A 21,161-nucleotide genomic window follows, 5' to 3' on the forward strand; every position below is an offset into this window, starting at 1 on the left:
ATATAAGATCATCATGCTTCGAATAAAACCTCAGGAAAATGATATGTGTTTGTTTCTTCTAAAGTTGCAACTTGAATTATGGCAGAGATCGTTGAGTCGCTGTTGCAGAGGTGAGATATTGCGCATCTTCAATATACGCGTACAGGCCAACGGCTTGAATGTTACATCTTTCTTCGGTTAGAGACCGTGTGATCCGCTTATTTTAATCCCCGTACATTTCTTTCGCTTTGTATGTTTCCAAAGAGAACTCTATGCCTGTACTATCTAAAGCCGAATGGGTCGTTTAGCCGGAACGGCTGTTTAGATTTTAATTCTAATGTTTGTCTGGTGTCTTCGCCACGAAGGGTTCACAAGCTAGCGCTCGTCTGAATTATTGTCACTCAGAGTTTTGAATGCCTTGTAGAATTTGATTTGCAATGTGTTGGTACAGGCCAAAGTGCGTACCTTGTTTATAAATTTATACCATTGATACGTTCGTTTAGTGTGAATGTTTACAACCCAGTAAAATTTATTGTTCACAACAACGATTAAATCGATCAACCTTTTATCAAGCTGCCTTCTTATCGGAAGAATTACACGGCAAATAATATTGACCAATCTGTTGCGCCTATCCATCCTCTTTTCAAAATATATTTGTAATTTCGCAGTTGCGAAATCGGTCTCGGCGCCTTTCGATTCGAATAATTGTTCTTACTTTTTTGACAGACCTGTACAAAATTCCGCAGTTTTTTAGTCATAGCATTACTTGATGTCTTCCTTCGAAGAAATACTGAATTTAGAGGACGACAAGGAACAACATTCTGCAGTCTTTCCTTCTTGTTTCGCTATTGCTTTAGATATCACAGCTTGCGTAGCCACAGCGGAATGCGACAAATGATTGACAGAGGTGCGAAATCTCCCGCGCGAGACCCCGGGAGATTAGTTCTAAAAATAAATTAATACGGGAAAGGGTTGACTCCAAGGGTTAGTATGGGAGATGAAGGCTCCAGTTGATGGGCTCCTGGTCTATGCCATGTCTTTCAGGTATATGAAAGGGGTACCCTTTTTCAGTAAAAGGTATATGAAAGGGGTACAATTTCTGTCAAAAATGGTATATAAAAGGGTAAGGGGTCAGAGCTCGGGGCGGAGCCTCCCCGTATAAAACTTTGTTGAGTGTCCCCCCCCCCCCGGGGATGTTTGTTAGAAAATAGAAGACCAATTTGGGCGTGGTTTAAGCTGTTTTTATAATAATAATAATAATAATAATAATAATAATAATAATAATAATAATAATAATAATAATAAAGACTTTATTTAAAATGAGGGTAACACTAAATAGCAAAGCTAACAAACCTGTGGCCCTCCCTAAAAATTACACTAGAATATTATAAAAACACTATATACATTGAAAATTGAATACGAGTATGCATAATAGTAAATGATATATGAAGCTAAAAAGTTAAAACTATACAATAAAATGATGTAAAAGCTGCTGCTCCGAAAACACCCGATCTCTGAGACCCCTTTAACCCCTTTATATAAAATATACCAATTTAGAATTTTACTTTTTATATTTCCTTAACATGCCAACCCAACCCCCATCGCCCCCTCCCCCCCCCCCCTCCCGGGATTAAGGCTTTCGCCAGTTCCTGCTTTCTGAAAAGAGCACAGTGACAGTATCATTCACTGGAAAGCGACTCATCTGGTGTAAAGTTTATCCACTTCTAGACTTAAGTTAGTCCAGGCGATACAAACCACAATGTTTTTTGAATTATAAACTTTAAAATACCACGTCAAAAATTTTTGATCGAATCAGTCCGGTTTATTCCATAAACTGTAAATTGTATGTTTACCGGGGTTAGAGTCTAGACCTATTCAGAATATGCATACCAGTTTGTTTCGCAAGAAAACGACGGTAATCCACTACTGAAGAATACTCGCAAATCGTATAACTGATACTTGTTATTTTATTCGATCTGAAATTAAAATGTACAATATATTCGACTTAACTAAATTAACTAATAAGAAAAACGAAACAGTAAAAACGAGCGAAGCGGGAATAACATATAAAGGCTTTAACATTCATTATGCCATGCGGTCAATCCGACGTAACATTCAGAAGCTCATAAAATCTCTAAAAACTAACAAAACTGAAGTGATTGACAATATTATAAAACAACGTTTAAACTTACTTCTATGGCGAATTTTCTTAACTTTTCTTGATCGGGACAGTCATAGATCAGGCAACGGGTGAGCAGTAAATTACGGTGAACGTGTCCAACACAGATCTCGGGTAAAACTAAACTACTTAGTTAAAGCTATTCAATCATACTATTTTGCGTTTCCTTTTGGGCGTTTACATATCTACCGCAAGTTCCTTACTTGTAAATTATTCGCATAGTTCAATTACTACGTTAACATTCTCCGCCCCGATGAGGGCAGTGTCCTCATCCTAAATTATATGATAACTAATCAGTCTCGTATCCTTCTGCGGGATAAATGACTACAATCTTTGTAATGGGCCTCTGGTACTCTGAGGTTGGCGTCTTAATCTTGACGTTCCGAACTCTGCCATCTCTCCCTGGATACACATTGATGATTCTGCCAATGGTCCAGTTTCCACGGACAGAGTTGGAATCCTCCATGATGACTATGTCGTCCACTCTCACAGTGCGCTTTTCAGCATTCCACTTCTTTCTTGGAACCAAAGACGGAAACACGTCTCGGGTCCAACGTCTCCAGAAAGTATCCACAATCTTCTGTACAAACTCTACTCTATGTCGGGGGTTTCTGGTTTCTCTGAACGGTCCTTGCGGCACAGTTGACGAAGCTCGTCCGAGAAGCATATCGTTTGGACACAGATATGCGCCGTCATCCGGGTCGTTAGGAACTCTTCCAATAGGGCGTTGGTTCATGAGGTTAGCCACTTCCAGTAAGCATGTGTATAATTCAAAGGGCGTCAGGATTTGTTCACCAATTACTTTCTTCAGGGATATCTTGGCGCTCTTAACCAAAGCTTCTGCGCAGCCGTTTTGATGTGGTGCTCCAGGAGTAATAAACTGCCATTTCATTCCCTTTTCAGCACTGAACTCTTCAAGCTCTTTAACATCCCATCCTTGGATCATCTCTTTGAGTTCGCGCTCTGCGCCCACAAGCTGGGATCCGTTATCACTCATCATCAGCGCAGGTTGTCCTCTGATAGCGAAGAATCGCCTCAGCGTCTGCAAGAATTCCATAGTGGAATAATCCATAGCCAGCTCCAGGTGTACAGCTCTGGTATTTAAACAAGTGAAGATCACTCCGTAATGTTTAGTGGTTTTGTTTCGGCTTATCTTGACTTTGTACGGACCAAAGTAGTCACACGCTGTGTAGTGGAATGGGGGCGTGTACGGTTCCAGGCGGGTTCTGGGCAGGTCAGCCATGAGTTGAGTTTCAGTTTTTGCTTCAATCTCTCGGCAGAGTACGCATCGGAATTTCACGGTCTTGGCCAAATCATGAGCTCTTATGATCCAAAACTTTGTTCTGATCTTTGCCACTGTAGTTGCCACGCCTGCGTGTCCGATTTGATGAAAGTGTCGAGTTATCAGCAGAGATATCCAATGGTCTCGGGGGAGCACAACCGGGTGTTTGGTTTCAAAAGAAACCAAAGCTTCATCTACTCGACCACCAACTCGGATGATTCCATTTTCGTCTGTAAATGGACTCAAATTTTGCAACTCTCCTTTTTTCAGGCGGTCTTGAAGGGTTTTCTGGCTTTCTTTAATCCAGTACTTCTCGGCATTCTCTAATTCTTGAGGCGTGAGTGATCCACCGTTCAATTGAATCTGGTCAGTGGAGTTTTCGGGCGATTTCTTTGCTTGGCATTTCGTCCGTAGGTTCCGGATGAATCTCACTACATAAGCGGTTGTTCTGACAAGTTTTCTCCAACTTGAAAACTTCTTACAGTCGATAACTTCGGGGGAACAGGTAAGCAAAACGGCTTGAACTTTACGGCGTTCTTTTTCTACTTCATTCGGGTCAGCAATTGAAGCTTGTTGAGGCCACTCCTCCTCGGGCAGTCGTAAGAATTCTGGTCCCTGTTTCCATCTGCCAGTAAGTCGTTGTGCTGGTATGCCACGAGATACATCGTCAGCCACATTTAACTCTCCAGGCACGTGTCTCCACTGAGAGGGGTCAGAATTGCTTTGAATCTCTGCGACTCGAGCTGACACAAACGGCTTGAACTCTCTTGCTTGACTTCGAATCCACGACAATACGATGTTGCTATCTGAAAAGAATGTGACTTTCTCAAACTGAAGTCGAGATTCCTCTGCTATGGACTGGTAGAGCCTAGTGGCCAGTACTGCTGCTTGTAGCTCCAGGCGGGGTATGGTCAGCGGTTTCAGTGGGGCTACTCTTGACTTAGCTGCTATGAATCGTGTTTCATACTTGTTGCTTTTGGTTTGCCATCTGATGTAAGCACAAGCTCCAAAGGCTTCGTTGGATGCGTCAGAAAAGATGCAGAGCGTTGGAATTCCAATCGCGTCTTCTGGAGTCAGGGATCTCTCAAAGGTCACGTGATTCAGGTCTCCCATTTCTTGAAAGAAGCGAACCCATTCTTCCCGTGCTGGCGAAGGTAGTTCTTGATCCCAATCTAGGCCTTGCTGCCATAAACGCTGCATTCCGATTTTGGCACGAACTAGAAAGGCTGCTGCGAATCCAACTGGATCAAAGATTCGGGCAATTTGGCTCAATATTGCTCTCTTGGTAAAGGTAATATCCTTGGGCGGATTCACGTTAAACAGAAGCACATCTTCAGCATGATTCCAAACAGTTCCTAGTATTTTCTCTTGTGATGCACCTTGCAGTAATTTCATTTCGGGTTTCTCTTGTTTGGTAATTTCGTCCTCTAAAGACCGGTTTGAAAGCCATCCTTTGACTTGAAATCCTCCTTTCAGTAATACTTCATCCAGCTGAGTCGTCAGTCGCTTGGCCTGCTGTACTGTGCGAACTGAATCACAGATGTCGTCCATGTAGGTGTTGTCCTTCAATACCTGGGCAGCTTCAGGATACGTACTTTTTGATTGGTCGGCGGTTTTTCGCAGCGCGATCTGTGCCATAGCTGGTGCAGGCTTATCTCCGAATGTCAGCACAGTCTTAACATAAACATCAGGCTCTCGATGGGTTTCCATGTTCCTCCACAGGTACCGGTGGACATGCTGATCTTGCTCGGGGATGAGGACCCTGTGATACATCTTTGAAATGTCACCAGTCACAGCAACGTCATGCTCTCTGAATCTCAGGGTAACTCCGAAAAGGCTGTTCAGAAGGTCAGGTCCCTTCATCCAATAATCATTTAGGCGGTGACCTTGAAATGAAGCGGACGAGTTGAATACTATGCGGATGGGCGTCGTCTTTTCGGGTCTCACTACCTCGTGGTGGGAAATGTAGTGGACTGGGCCTTTGTATTTTTCCAGCTCTTGTTTCGTGAGTTTACGTGCGAACTTCATCTCCGTCATTTCGATCATCTGCTTGTCATACGCTGCTGCATGTTCCGGTGTTTTTGACAGGCGACGCTCGGTTGTTTCCAGTTTCTTCTTGGCTTGTACTTCATTGTTAGGCAGCTCCTTCGGATTCCGTTTCCATGGATACGGTACAAGCCACTGGTTGCCTATCTTCATGCAGGAATCTTCGATAACTTTCGCCTCTCTGCGTTCCACGAGGCTTAATTTCTCAACTCCACATCCACACGGCTTAGCAGCAACTCCCATTGTCTCTGTGGTCCAAAAGTCAGTCATGTCTACTGGTGTGGGTACCTTGACGTTAAAAACGCGGTTCACTTGCGTACGGATTCCGGGTGTGGCTCCAAAAACGACCCAGCCAAGCGGAGATTGGCGTGCAATCAGGTTAGCAGCTTCTCTGGTTTCACCCGTATGCAGCTTGGGGTGATCAATTCCAACCAGTAGGTCAACTGGGCCATCTTTTCTGCGAATTTCCGTTTTCCCAAGGCCAAAGAATTCAGCGAGATGACTGAGCTTGATTTCGGTAATGTCGCTGCTAATACAAGGAATGCCCACTGCCGTTATGGTATGCGTTTCGCGTCGGTTGGCCAGTGATCGTATTCGAACACGGAACAGCTTCGTTTTCAGTTCTTCTTCTTCCCCTCCGACCTTTGCCAAGGTGATAGTGACTTCTTTTCCCTTCAGCCCAAGCTGTTCGGCCACTGACTGCCTAATTAAGCTTACTTGGGCTCCGGAGTCAAGAAGCAGGTTTCCTTGTTTGACGTTTTCTGATCCCAGGATTTCCACGCTTACGATGGGAAGTATTGGCTGTTTGCTGGTCGTAACCGATGAAACTGTCAAGGCTGTAGCAGGGTTCGTTGCATTGGCAGGGTGTAACAGGGGGTGGTGAAAGTACTTGCACTGACTACCATTAAATGTCTCACTGCACTGACGTCTGCGGGAACAGTTGGAAACACTGTGATCGCGACCAGCTCGTTTTAAACAGCTGAAACAACCATGATTCTCCTTGACGGCTTTGAGACGATCGCTGGGGCTCATTGACATAAATTTTTGACACTGGTCCGTCCAATGCGTTGACACTTTACACAACCAGCACTTGTGGCTTACCGCCTTCTTTTCTCCGATTGCTGATATCTGATTGACATGCGTGACGTTGTGTTTAGAACTTCTCAGTGGTGCTGTGGCTCGCATTCTCGACTTCATTTCGGATGTCATCCATGACATTAACGCTTCCAGCGTGGCGTGACCTTTAGTGCTCTCCAAAAAACGTGACCAAACTTTACGGTCATCCGGACACATTTTCTGTTCAATAATTGCTAACATGTGATTGTTGTCCATGTCAGTTTGCCGCCCAACTTCCGAAAGGGTGTTAAAACTTCTTCTAACCAGATGCACAAGATCGCAAAAACGGGCGTCTTCTTCGTCACGCAACGGCTTGAAACGAGCGATGTCTTGCGTGATAGTGTCGGCAACAAATCGCGGATCTCCATAGATGGATTCCAGGTACTCCCACGCGGCATCGTAATCTTGTCCAATTCCTTTAATCAATTCCAGTGGTTTTCCATGCAAGTTTGCTCTAAGAATAGTGATGGCATCGCGCTTGCTGTATCTTGACTCGACCAGATGCTTAAAGTCCGCTTTGAAAATGGCAAATTCTCTCACGTCGCCAGAAAACTGCGGCATCTTAGGTTTTTCCATCCGGAAAGCTGATTGCGTGTTTGCGTTGGCGGGTGGCGTGATGTCTTTAGACGTTCCATTATTCCCCGGTACGACTTTGTCGGGAATTTCTGTATTATCGGCAGGGTTTTGTGCTTTGTTTTGATTTAAACTCGGGGTTTCTTTTTGACCAGCTGAAGTTTCTTCGTGTTTTTCGGCGTTATCGGCGTGATTTTCGTTCTGGCTAGCATTAATTCCGGTGGGCTTTTTTGATGGGTCGGCAGGAGTTCCGTCGGTGCCTTTTTCGCTGACTGAAATCCCATCGGTGGTTTCTTGGTTGACCAAAGTTCCGGCGGCGGTTTCATGGTGTGGTTCTGAACTTCCGACCGATTTTTCCTTTTCTTTTGAAATCGCAATTTCTCTCAAGTAATCTTCTGTATCAACTTTTAGCCTTAAATACATTTCCTGGCAATCTTCCATCCAAGCTTCTTCATGTTCGAACTCACTATCTTCTTCGAGCAGCATTGTGTATTCCTCGTGCTTCGTTAGTAACTCCGAAAATGCCTCTTCGTATTTTTGCAGTGCTTTCCTTACTTCTTCTGCTGGCCGATTACCAGAAACTTGAAAGCTTAAGGTTTTTCCATGACGGGTTAGCGCAGCCTTGCCATTTCTTCGTTTAATTTTGGCCTGTTTAATAGCGTTTTCTGCTTCAGACATTGTTTATCGTCTTATTTCTTTACGAACCTTGGTAAGCCAGAAATCGAATGATGTTTCGCAAGAAAACGACGGTAATCCACTACTGAAGAATACTCGCAAATCGTATAACTGATACTTGTTATTTTATTCGATCTGAAATTAAAATGTACAATATATTCGACTTAACTAAATTAACTAATAAGAAAAACGAAACAGTAAAAACGAGCGAAGCGGGAATAACATATAAAGGCTTTAACATTCATTATGCCATGCGGTCAATCCGACGTAACATTCAGAAGCTCATAAAATCTCTAAAAACTAACAAAACTGAAGTGATTGACAATATTATAAAACAACGTTTAAACTTACTTCTATGGCGAGTTTTCTTAACTTTTCTTGATCGGGACAGTCATAGATCAGGTAACGGGTGAGCAGTAAATTACGGTGAACGTGTCCAACACAGATCTCGGGTAAAACTAAACTACTTAGTTAAAGCTATTCAATCATACTATTTTGCGTTTCCTTTTGGGCGTTTACATATCTACCGCAAGTTCCTTACTTGTAAATTATTCGCATAGTTCAATTACTACGTTAACACAGTTTAAGAACTGTGTTTAAGAGCTGCAGATCCAGCAGAATCAAATTATTAAAACACGGCGTTCAATTTTAATTCCAATTCTATTGTGGTTTAATTAAATATTCTAAATACAGTCAACTCTCGTTATAGCGGACACGCTCGGGACTTCGTTTAGTGTCCGTAATAGCGAGAGTCCGTAATAGCGGGGTGTGAGGAAAAAAAATGGCATTAACATAGGTTCAATAGTATGGGTTATGACGAGCTTATCAACAGTCGTGAAACAACTCAGTAGTCGTTAGGTATGGAGAATGACAATGATCGAGGGTTTGAGGGTTTGATCTCTCCAAAGGAGTCGTCTGGAAGAAAAGGGCGCAAGCTGAAGTGAAAAAGCAAAGTCTGGTGTACAGCTACTGAAGCAATTGATGCAAAAATAATTATTGCAGAAGACTTCTGAAATGTGTTTCGACAAATAGTATTCAACACACTGCAATTTTCCGTGATAACGTTATGTGAGAAGTTCATGGTGTCCGCTTTATTGAGAGTCAAAACAATAAAATTGTTCTTTTGGTACCACGAAAGTGTCCGTAATTCCGTAATAGCGAGAGTCCGTAATAGCGGGAGTCCTTTCCAGTCAAACCTCTATAACTTTCGCCGGGGATCTGAATTTTGTCCGTAATATCGAGCGTCCGTAATAGCGGGGTGTCCGCAAGGCGAGAGTTGACTGTACGCAGAAACTGGGCCACTTCATGTTGTTTTGCAGAGGACGGAAGAGAAAATGTGCAAGGATTTACAACGGCTCGTGTAGAGCCATTGCTCTACGATCGACATCTCGTTGCCTTTATTCATGTGGTGTCTACACTTTATGTTAATATCGCCTATCTACAAACACTTTTACTGACTACAAGTGTAAATAGACTACAAACTCAAGGCTTCAAAGGGACAAAGGGTTGTAAAATCTAATTAATTGACTGGTTCGGGGATATATAGTGTCCGCTGAGGTTTCGGTCGAAATCGAGTTCGCTATTAATCCATACACGTATCCGTGTGCTGCGGTTAAACGAACAACTGTCAGTTGAAATCTACTCAAGCTTCCACGGTTGAACTCCAACTGTCTCATCAACTGTCTCATTCCGTTTTCGGCATGACAGCGCACAGCGCAAAGTAACCTGAGATCATGCCCTCCCGCAGGTTAAGCGCAAAGCAAATAATTAAACAATGGAATGACTCCCACAGTCAGATGTATCACATGATTAACCACAACATAAAAGAACTTATCGACTATGAATTCAAAGCATTTTAGTCGCTTGGCAATGTCTAAAGAGTTCGAGGTCTCACTAGCTAGGACAACAGGCTTTACAAGCCTTAAAGCACTGAATCATTATGACTGAGTACCCTTAGTAAGGGTCAAGTCTAGCAGCAGGAGCCAACGGATAAAAATATTATAGAAATGGCGTGCGTAAGCGAGTCCCAACAGTCCCAAGGAACAAACGGAAGAAGCCAAATCACCGAGGAGAAACTAACAAAGTTTTTAAAGAATTTGCCGGTTGAAAAAAGTCCGAGTGAGTTGAAAGAATTGCAAAAGACTTGCGATATTAAGCGTCCTAGTAAACAATGGAAAGATATCGTAGCCGTTGAGGTAAGTCAGAGATATGTAGTCCTATTCGATCTCCTTGTCCACAGTCACTAACATATTTCCCTCAAAATCCTCGACTTGATTTTAATATGCATTTCTTTGACATTATTAAATCGTAGTTTGTACATGGTGGCAAAGCGAAGGATGCGGTTGCTTCTTCGTTTATTAAGAAATACAGCGACATCAAAGGCCCAGAGGGTGGTAAAGGGATGTCTGACAAGTCAGCCGAAACGAAAAACAGCGTCGCTCAGAGGGAACATCAGGTGACTATACACGTAGCCTGTTCCAGGCTCTCGGTAGTTATGGGAGAGCGAATGACGCGCGCGGGTGAGCGAGGAAAAAATGAGGCGGAACGAAGGCGTTTTATCCTCGCTTGCCCGCGTTTTTCGCTTTCCTGTTCAACTACCGAGAGCCTGGAACAGGCTGCTATACACGTAACTTAGGAGTCATATTTGTTTCAGAGCGGGGCGATTATTCGAGGGAATACCCAGATGTCTTTTGAATACTGTCTTATAAAAATTAGTAAAACGTGCTACTACTACTGAATTTTTCTTATCTTCCACTCTAGCGTAATCGAATAAAACGTTTGAACTTTATAAACACTGGCAACGTTTGATTTTCCGCCAACTACACCAGGATTGAACGCAAATGAGACGCACGTTCCTCATGTCAGGCATCACAAAGTGTCCTCATAAATAAAAGTTCTCCAAAGCACACCAAAATCTGTCATATGAAAATGTTAAATAACACAGTCAAACATGAAGTACTCATTAAACAATACTTGCGTTCAATACTTTTCTTAGCTTTTCTTAGCTGCTCGAAGTTAGCTTCCCCGGGTGCCAGAAGGTTTTTTGTTTTTGGGTAATCTGTGAGCGGCGAAGCTGCGCATGAACCGAGCCGCAGACTCGGCCGGTTGAGCCCAAAATGGCGGCCATCTTGGCGCGGCCAAAAACAGCGTTGTGACGTCAGACTAGTTGTATACGTTTATGCTGCGCTGAGAAAATGTTAGAGCTAAATCAGAAGCCCATTACTGCTAAATCGCGTGTACAGTTTACAGTAAAATAACCTCTATGATCTTGTCTGGTCAACGGTCTAATGGTCAAACAACGATCTTAAAGAAACTATTTAAATCTCTAGCTTATATAGCCTCCTGCGCGGATATTTTTAACTCGTTACGTACGCACTCCTCATTGGGGAAGAATGCGTGATGTCTACGAAGAAGGCTATGACTTATAGCAGGAGCCACATTAGAGACGGAGACCGTAAGCGCGTGCCGTTTCTTGTATTGGGGTTAAAATAGTTAAATATGTTGCTGTCACTCTTTTCGAATGTTTGGAGCATTTCGCTGCAAAAGAGTTTCTCTGATTAAACTGTCTTGTTTTTATCGAGTTTTAACAGCACGCAGTAATTGTCGATGTTTTGTTGTAGATGTTATTGTACGAAAAACCGCATTTACTGTCAAACTATCAGTATTACTTTCACAAAATGTTCTTTTACATGAGAAATTTGTAGTACATTTATTTATTTCTTTTACAGGGCCGTAACTAGCAAGAGGCAAGACGAGGCACTTGCCTCGTATAGATTTTAACCCAAAATTAAAAACAAGATATGTTTAGTTAAGAAAATAATCCCCAGTTGAACAAAATTGATTTGCTTTCAAGAAATACTTTATGAAAAATGTATAAAAATGTGTTTCAGAGTTTACAGATTTCTAAATATTCGGGAAGGCTTAACCTCCTAGCACGATTTTGCCTAGTCTATGGCAAAGGTCTCGTTACGGCCCTACTTTTAGCGAACGTTTCTACAGTGGTCGTGTAAGCTTAACTTTGCTATTTTGTTCGTACGGTATGTACGTTTTCTGCTTCACTGATGCGGTGAAAAAAAAATGTTCGGGAATGTTTAACCGCTGCTCTCGAGGAAGTCATAATTTTAATTAAAACAAGGAAAATATTTTGCTTCCTCACTTCGGTCAGGTTTTTGCTATGTAAACGGAGACAATGGTTTTGAAAACATTATCGTTTCCAATTCTGCCTGCATTGCGACGTGGAAGGTACGCGTTGCAACGGAGCAATATCGGTCAGCCTCGCTTTCAAATCGCAATTCCACTCTGAATAGCTCGCTCACTATGCCCTTAGCAAATATTCGATTGCTACCGTACTACTATGCCGCACTTTTAAGTCGTTTTACAAGGACGGTTTCTTTTCCGCCTCCCCCCACGGTTGAATTTTAATTTAATAGCCTTATTGTACTGCCTGGTCGAATATTTTATAGAGACGGATACGAAATATTTTGAAATAGTTTTGAAATATTTTTGTGTAGGCTTAACAGTTTCTACTCCTGTCAATTCCTCTACTATACAGAAGGCCACTAAAAGATATACTACTAGACAGGATACAAAAAGAGAAGGACAGACCATTTCTGGGACTAAATTACAGAAGGCCACTAAAAGATATACTACTAGACAGGATACAAAAAGAGAAGGACCGACCATTTCTGGGACTAAAGTTCATACATTGTTCAATCAAGTATTGCAAAAAAGAAGTCAAAATAAACTTGAGGGCAACATTACACAGGAAGAGCAACAAGCGTTAAAGTTTATTAAGGAAATAGAGGTCAAGTTTAATTGCAAAATCATATGGCAGGGCGAGAATGTTATAAGTGGTTTTGCCAGAAGTGGGCAAAGATTGCATTACTGGACGGGAAGATCCGACGCTGTTGGCCTCATGAACAAAACTGACAAGGATAATAGCCGTGTGATTGTAATAGATTGGAGGACTTGTGGTGACGTAACAGATTTTTGGAGATACGCAGGGCAATACAAAGAAAAGCTTCACCAGTGCATCATTTACAGGAAATTACTGGCAACTCAAATGAGAGAGCACTTCAAAGACCAAGAGATACCCGAGCCGGGTATCATGATTGTGGCTATTGATACAAGCAACATACACGTTAACGATCCACGCTTATGCTTGGACTTTAAAAACCTCGAAGAAGTTGGAATTTTTCGCACAATGGATCAGTTCGACTGGAAACCTAAGAAAACAGTAAAGGTACGTTTGTAGTTCTCCCTGTGGAGAAATCGTACGTTTATTAAATTTTACTGTGTTTGGGCGCCAAAGAATGTCATTATCTTTGTGGACACTTTGAAACCCTGACAATCAACCGTAATATGCGCAGATATAATCAGTTTTCTTCTCAGCTGTCTGGGCCCCGGATCTGTCGAAGGTAGATCAAAGTTGCTAAACTATCCTTGGAGAAGGTACTAAACTGGTTTAATTGTACATCAGCGATTATAAGGCTCAGCTAACTGAATTTAGTGCGAAATTAACTAGAAGTCACCTGAAGCATAAGAACCGGCTGACTTATCAAGGTCACCAACTCACATGTATGAGGCTGCATGTCACGTATACGCAATCACACAATTGACAACTTACTAGCTACTTACGCAATGTAAAATTACTAGACTAAAGTGACTTAAGTGACGAGCGACAGGTGGCACGACATGTCCTCAGGTAAAGGTTAATTTATTGCGGGAAATTTACTGTTTATGGTATGTGTGTCTTTCTTTTTTTTTTATGGAAGGTCAATGAGCCACGTGAGCCAATCACCATCCCCTCACTTTCCCAGTGGGAAGAAGAGGTAAAGAATATGAAAGACAGTGAGGTCCGAAGCTTGTTGCCAACAGCATTGCTTTTATGCGACATACTGAAGGAAAATGTAAGTTTTTAATGGTCAGTGTTTATGTTTTGTTGATTCTTATGAGTTACCTCGATCGACCAACTCAAGTCGTTCTTCATTTTGGACGCAATTAAAACTTTTTTCTTTATTTATCTTACCGACATACCAATTCAATACTTAAAATAAGACTTAATTTATATTATGTCATTTTAAAACCAGCACATAAAGTAAAAATTCAAACAGGTTCAATACATTTTCAGTAATTTTTTAACTGAGCCTCTGAAATAGGTTCTCCGACGAGTATGAACAAATTACTGTACGTAAAATAACGATTTTGAATTATAAAACTTTACCTCCTTCCCAAACAAGGCAGACAAGAAAGGGTTAATTAAAGGAGCAGTGTCACGATATTTAAGCCATTTTTTCTAGTGGATTACTTATAAATTGAAGAAAACCTCAAAATAATAGTTGTCTAACATAGAAAAACAACAAAGGAGTATAAAAACGCGAAAATAACTGAACGAAAGATGGTTTCGACTGACGAAAATTAAGAGAGATCACGAACAGCAAACTTGAAAAAACTTGCCAGTTTTTTCGTTAACGTATTTGGCACTGATGTTTTCGAGCCGTTTTTGGATGCAGTGTTCAGTTTAAATAAGTAAATAAATGAATAAAAAATAAAGCAAACAAAAGAAAGAAAGAAAAAAACATAAATTAAACAAACAGTGAATGAATGAATGAATAAATAAATACATAACTTGAACATGAAGGAAGGAAAAAAGGAAGGAATGAAGGAGCAAGGGAGGGAGGGAATGGAAGGGAGGGAGGGAGGGAAGTAAATAATTAACTAATTAATTCATTTGTTGGCAGCATCACAGGCCAGCCATCGCTGATGACGAAAAAGATAGAATGGTCAACTCTTTAAGTGGGATACAAAGTAAGCGTATCGCTACTTTGTTGGAAGAATGTTTCTCTCGGCTAACTTTGCTGTCAAGTGAAACTGGTGATCAGCTTATTCAGGACAGGTATGATATGTGCAAGTCAATTACTTATACAAGTTCTTTTAAAGATCAAGTGAAGTACATAGCTATAATACTAGATCTGCAGTTCGTGGGTGTTACTATTTTAAGCAAGAAATAAATGAAAAAAGGTTAAAACTAGTAAGAGTGGACGGAAAAATATCCTCCATCTAATACCATGATAATACCTATCATCAAACTAATTCTCTCTTTATTACTTAAACTGCTGTGACTTTTAGCTGAGCCTAACTGTGTTTAATAATTTTGCCAATTTCTCTCCGAATGCCGGGTTGTTGTATTTTTTTCTGACTGTATTCCCGTGGTATGTTGAGACTTGACTACTCTTTTCTGTGGTTCTTCCCGCCACGATAAGCTTTTGTTGCAGCCGCAAGTAGTGAATCTTTTGTTTGTAATATTTTGCAAAAACAAACATTTCCTAATTCTGAAAAGATGCTGGCTGTTCTTATGAACTTCTCAGTGGAACTCTCTGACGATAATGAAACAAGTGTGCACAGGTCTTGCTAGTTTATAGATTTTCCTAACAGTATCGAGGCATTACTACCTGGCATACTGTATATCATCGTTATTATCTGTTGCCTTAGACAACCAATTCTAATTAATAAAATAATTGTCAGTCATTTTGCTTTCGAAAAGCCGGTTTTAGAATTTTTTAATGCACCAATTTTCAGTTTGCACAATCAGCCTAATCTTTGCAATTATTAAGTCAAAAAAGTGTAAAGCAGATTAAACTCTGGTAATGTGAAATATTGGGTATAGACCGATTTAATATATTTGAAATGCTTTTGACAGATTAGGAGCTTCCAGCAGAAATGAAGAGCAGCCTGCCGTCAAGACGGTAAGTTAGACGTGCCCTCTCTAATGTTAGATGTTAGATAAAAAATCTAATTTGGTTCGATTTTGTTCGATTATTAAGCGCAATCGAACACCAATTGTTCGATTGAGGTCGATTGGTTTTTGGCTCTTTTGTTTGGATATCCTAGGCGCGACAGCTCTTATCGGAATATAACGTTCGTAGCTAGGATTCCAAAATATAAAAAAGAAATTCAATAAAAACTACTAACTTCTCCTTTTCTGTGTGTTACATGTGTTTCTGTGGTGGTTTGGGGTCGTTTTAAAGCGATTCCAGCGAATTTTGACTAAATACTAGGTGACGTTAAAGAACCCGCAGCACTGTTAGAAAATTAAAGTGAAGAGGAAGCAACCTTCATTGCTGTAGTCTGGCCTGTTTTATGGAATGGGTGGGTGAGGTGAAACCGTGACTGGACTGATAACGGCTGTCACACGTGCCCTTACAAGCTGACGGCCGATCTCCTTGTTAACTTTAACTATAAAGCACTTTAAACATTAACATACGAGAAATACGCTACATAAATGCATTATCATTCTCTTTTTTGTCACTAAGGCGAAGATGAAGTCCTCCTTTATGGACGGCATAACGGCTGCTGCAAAACAAGCACCCGACGGGGAAACCCTTTTGGAGATCATGAGAAAAGATTTTATAGTGATAAGCATGGTGCCCGATGGTGATTGCGCGTACCAGCTAATGTGTATTTGGCAGAAGATCCACCAGTTACGTCTAACTGGGAGTCAGATTCGAGTAGAGCTAATAGAGGAAAAAGTTTCTTCACAGCAGATTCTTGAAATGCGGAGAGAAATTGCGAAAGTGCAGGAAGATGAGTTTCGCAAGGATAACGAAATTATGCAAACCCTTATCATTCAGAGCCTTGAAGATTGGTCTACTAAGCCGGAGGGGAACAATGGGAGAAATGCCGAAGTACAAAATGCACTGCAATCTCGACCTGCTGGAACAGAAGATAGTGAATGGCTTCGGTCTGAACGTGCACTGAATCTTCACTCGTCCCTCATCCAAAGAAAACACGAGGTTTATGCAGAATCAGCGGAGATAGAAGCATTCAGTTTGACGGTGCAGGCTCCCCTGGCAATTTGCCTGCCAGGAGTCTGTGGTCGGTTCCCTAGGTCGGCCGGGGCAAACATCGAAAAAGATAAGGAACCTCTCGTTGGAATCCTCGATGGCAATCATTATTACCTTGCTGTACCGAAAACGTGGATTGAGGACGAGCAAGGGCAATGCAAAGGTATGATATAAATACTTTATAATTGAATAGATGGGCTGTTGTGATTATGAAAAATGTTTCCGTCGATGTCGCTTGTTACATAAATTCCGGAATAGTTTTTACTCTCGTTTGCGCGTTATTCCAGTCCCTGAACTCTCCCTTCCGCGCGCCCTTTTCAGGGGTTGAACCCAGGCGCGCGAAGAGAGAGTCCAGGATAACTTGCATGCGCATGCTCAGAACGAACCGATCAGTGATGCTTACTTGGGACGCGCACGCTTATTATAATTATTATACACTGTAGAAACTCACTGTCCTCTCATTGGCTAAGAGCCTACAGCTAATTCTGGGAATCCGCGCAGCCTACAGATTAGTGAATAATCTGCTAGCAGATTATTCACTAATCTGTAGGTTGCGCGCGCAATGCATGATTTCCAAGAGCAATGTGTCAGGCATCTGGCGGCAAAGGAAATTCAAGTTCGTCGATTCGCTTTTTCAACCGAGAAATAATTTGACCTTAGTTTAAAAATTGCTGGACAATAAAGTCTTAGAAAACACAAAATGGCTAACAAAAATTGGGAAGGAACTACGAAATACTTTGAGGAAAAAGCATTCAGCCGGAATTAGCACAAGTTTTGAGACAGGTAGAAATCGTTTTTCATTATTTTCTTTATTAGAAAAACAATGTATAATAAAACAATTATAAGATTCGGTTTTTGTGATATCCGGAATAATCAAGGTCTCGGTAAATGTTATCAGCCTCAGCCTTCGGCTTCGGCTGATAACACTTACCTTGACCTTGATTATTCCGGATATCACAAAAACCTCATCCAATAATTGTTTAAAATGCTCGCTCAAATGACGAATTCAACTACGCGAACGAATGCGTGAATAAATGCAAGAAAAAATGTGCTAAATTGCATTTAATCAATAAACAGCTACAAAATCCTAGAAAGCTAGACTTTTTTAAAGTTATTCTGGTGATTCTGCTTTATGTGTAGTTGAACTCGTCATCTTTGCGCGCGCGTTTACAAAAGTGCTGCCAAATATGGCTTTTTCTCCGATTTCGGGAAAAAAAGGCGCATGCGCATGCAAGTTATCCTGGACTCTCTCTTCTAGTGCCTGGATTCAACCCCTGTAAAGGGCGCGCGGAAGAGAGAGTTCAGGGACTGGACCAGGGGGGGGGGGGGGGGGAAGAAACGAGGTCTGGGACCGAGTAGCGATGCTCTCACAACTTGCAAAGCGATCAATTCACGATGTAGTCAGCGGTTTTTGGACGATGATGCAACAGGCAATCTTTTCCCGCGAAATGGAAGCTGCTATGTCGTGGAATCACTTATTATAAAGGGGTTCAATTCTCTTAACTAAAAATCTAAAAGCAGCGTGTTTAAATCCGAAAATTTCGTCATCGTCGTGTAGTTTTAAGAACGCAGAATTTTGTGATGCCGTGCTACTTTTCAGTGCTGAAATGCAAATGTTTGACATGTTTGTACCACGATTTTCAACTGGCCCACATGGGGATTGTAAATGAAGTAAAACAAAGAAAGACCAAGTCAACAAACAACCTCAAACAATAGAGCGGCAAGAACAATAGCTCCGACCAGCGCGGGAATATTCGATCGCCACGTTTTCATTACCATTCCAGTGATGGTTTTATTTCATAACAAACACCACATGACACCAAGAACCTTTCCGGAGAAATTTTCGCTGCTTTAAAGACAAAACTTAGAAAGTCTTTTTTATTACTACATATATAAAAAAAATCGAACTCTCTCACTGGTCCCATGTTGTTTTTATTTTGGCAAGTTCACAAAGAAAGGAGCTGCTCATGCGCCTTAGAGACATCCGCTGACTACCGCCCCGATGATTGCTTTGCAAGTTGTGAGAGCATCGCTCAGATTTCATATAAGAGAATGTATGGGAAGTTGCTTCCCCCTTCCCCCCTGGACTGGACTATTTGCACGTTTGCCTGGGCTTTGCTAATAATCCAAGTTAGTTTTGTTTATTACGCGGACGTTGATAATGACGATGGTGGTGATGGCACCTATAATCATTCTTTTGTTTTTGATGGAGCAGAATCAACACACAAATATACGCTTATTGGTAAAAAATTATAAACTTTGCATATTACATAATTAATCTGCAAACTGTAAAAACTATTTCCATGTCTATTTCTTTTTTTGTTTGTTATAGAGGAAACTGTGAATCAGTTTGAGCAGACGCCGACCAAAAGCAACGATTGCCAGGAATATGATAAACCCAAACACTCTGCTGTCAGAAAATTGTCATTAACTTCGCATGATGTAAGTCAGCGTAGTGAATAACAATGTATGTCTATTAAGCAATAGCGAAGCGCGCAAATGACGTCATGACTCAGAGAAGACTCAGACAAACAAACCGGAATGGAGGACGATTTTTCTAAAACACTCTCTAAAACAGCCGGTGTTCCTAAAACACTTTTTTTGAATCGAAAACTTCGCCTAGTTTCCTTATATTTCTTTCAAAACACGTTGATGTTGTCTGAATCTCGTGGGGAATGTAATCATTTGCATTCTATTTTTAAACCTCGCGCGCTTTCCTATTATTTCTCGCGCACGCGTTGGATATGAGATGGTAGAATGTAACTATCTCATACAAACGAGAGTACCCTGCGAGTGAAATAGTTGTCTATGAAAACACCCAAGGAATTGCAATATTTAAGCTCTTCGTCTGTTCTCACTCACGCGTACACCTACCATATTTGTAGACAGTTCACAGTCCCCTATTTGTTTGTGACGGCTGTGTTAGTCGCGATCAATTGCTGAGTTCGACTTTCCGCTATCTTGGTTTTTCATTCCCTAGCGGAACCTGGGGAGAAAGTAAAATATCTGTGGTGAGGGTGCGGGGTTGAAAAATGACGCGGAGAAAAAAAGGCATATTGTAGTGGAAACTTTTCTTTTCTTTGCGGTGCTTTAATAATGCTATGGTTTCTAAATTGTGACCTGCAAAATGACAATTCTGTTGATGGGAGGGAAGCCTACAAGCTTTCCTTCCATTGTACCAAAATAACAAAATTAAATCAAAACGCACACGTGGAGGCGGCATGCGATGGCGTGATTTTTGAAGGAGGGCTGATCCCTTCCCGTCTTTAAAGTTTTTTTTAGTAATGTGTAGCAACCGTTTATGTTTGTCGGGTACTAGACTTTCTGACTAGGGGAAAAGTAAAACGAGGAGGCAAACACAAACTCTCGGAGAACGTGGTTTGCAAATGGTTAAACATGGCGTCCAGAGACAACGAAAACCCATGCGCTTGGTGCAATATAGAAATTTTAGTCGATATAGAGACAGAACTCTCCGATCAAGTTTGCTAAAGAGATGGCGGATATCACGGACTTAATACAGGAGCAGAAAACTAACTAGAAACCCTTTATCAACTTCACGGTAATTTAGAGCGATATACAAGAAAACAATCCCTCGAGATGTGCGACATCCTGGAAGGTTCTTATGCTTCGACTGAAGAGGCTGTACTCAAACTTACCAGCGCTCTTGATGTCTCAGTGACAGCCGAGGATATAAATATCTCTCATGCAATCAAAGGTAAATTAAAGAGGGGTTGTGGAGCGTACCAAAAAAGATAGAGGATTGCAGTTATCGTCCTGAGAAGGAAATGGAGATGGAACGGCCACACTTTAAAGAAACCTGCAACCAAAATCATCCGCTTGTTCCCTGTGTGGAATCCTCAAGGAGCCAGGAGGAAGGGAAGACAGAACACGTCGTGGAGAAGGACTATTTGACAAGAATATACGGATTTGGGGATGTCATAAAATAAAGAAAAACGGACAGCACAAAATCAGGTCTGATGGTAGGCATGAATAGATTGTGCCAGTTAATTCAGGAAAAGTTGCTTCACAATATACCCAAAAGTTGCTCTAAAGTTGCTCAAATATCAAAAAGTTGCCACCAAAACTTAGCAAAGTTGCTTGCTCTCTATTGAAGCGCTTGCAGGTCTTCTAAGAGTTGCCCCAGCCGCCCAGCGTCTATGGCAACCTCGATGGGGTCAATGTCTGAATTATTTCTATTTTCCTCGTCTGAAATTTCATTTGATTGCGATGCCATAAGTGACTAGCACTTCAGCAAATACCAAGATGGCCGGCGGCAGGCTCTATGTTGCAGCGAGTAACCGCTGGATTTAAGCGCCCGTTAGATAGATAGCCGCTCTCCAGATTTCGAGGCCGTAAAGCAAGTGTTATTTTATTGTCATTTTATTGTATATCCTTAGTTTTAATAAAATCAGTTTTGATAAATTCGAAATGAAACGACCTTTTATGGTTTGGATCGGTTTTATATCAA

The 21,161-nt window shown here is 41.4% G+C and overlaps 3 protein-coding genes across 4 annotated transcripts; 1 reads left to right on the forward strand and 2 right to left on the reverse strand.

Moving 5' to 3' along the window:
* Positions 1-2,033: 2,033 nt before the first annotated feature.
* LOC144648386 (uncharacterized) lies at positions 2,034-3,267 on the reverse strand. Its single transcript, XM_078507963.1, has one exon. The coding sequence runs from the start codon at positions 3,228-3,230 to the stop codon at positions 2,448-2,450; it is 783 nt and encodes a 260-aa protein (XP_078364089.1). The 5' UTR covers positions 3,231-3,267; the 3' UTR covers positions 2,034-2,447.
* A 21-nt stretch (positions 3,268-3,288) lies between these two features.
* On the reverse strand, positions 3,289-7,853 carry LOC144652057 (uncharacterized). Its single transcript, XM_078512096.1, has 2 exons — positions 3,370-7,853; positions 3,289-3,316 (listed from the first exon to the last, which is right to left on the reverse strand). The coding sequence occupies exons 1-2, from the start codon at positions 7,851-7,853 to the stop codon at positions 3,289-3,291; spliced, it is 4,512 nt and encodes a 1,503-aa protein (XP_078368222.1).
* A 1,811-nt stretch (positions 7,854-9,664) lies between these two features.
* Positions 9,665-20,219, forward strand: LOC144649955 (uncharacterized). Of its 2 annotated transcripts, none has more exons than XM_078509552.1 (8): positions 9,665-10,045; positions 10,162-10,305; positions 12,478-13,092; positions 13,625-13,759; positions 14,591-14,745; positions 15,550-15,595; positions 16,163-16,856; positions 19,026-20,219. In XM_078509552.1, exons 1-8 carry the CDS (start codon positions 9,857-9,859, stop codon positions 19,154-19,156), a joined length of 2,109 nt encoding a protein of 702 aa, XP_078365678.1. In that variant the 5' UTR covers positions 9,665-9,856; the 3' UTR covers positions 19,157-20,219. The 2 variants fall into 2 exon arrangements, with proteins under 2 accessions (XP_078365678.1, XP_078365677.1); XM_078509551.1 differs by having other exon boundaries at positions 12,403-13,092; positions 19,026-20,218.
* Positions 20,220-21,161: the final 942 nt, after the last annotated feature.

Source organism: Oculina patagonica, chromosome 4 (genome assembly GCF_052425735.1).
Source record: "Oculina patagonica isolate OP01 chromosome 4, crgOcupat, whole genome shotgun sequence".
In the NCBI taxonomy this organism is placed as follows: domain Eukaryota; kingdom Metazoa; phylum Cnidaria; class Anthozoa; order Scleractinia; family Oculinidae; genus Oculina; species Oculina patagonica.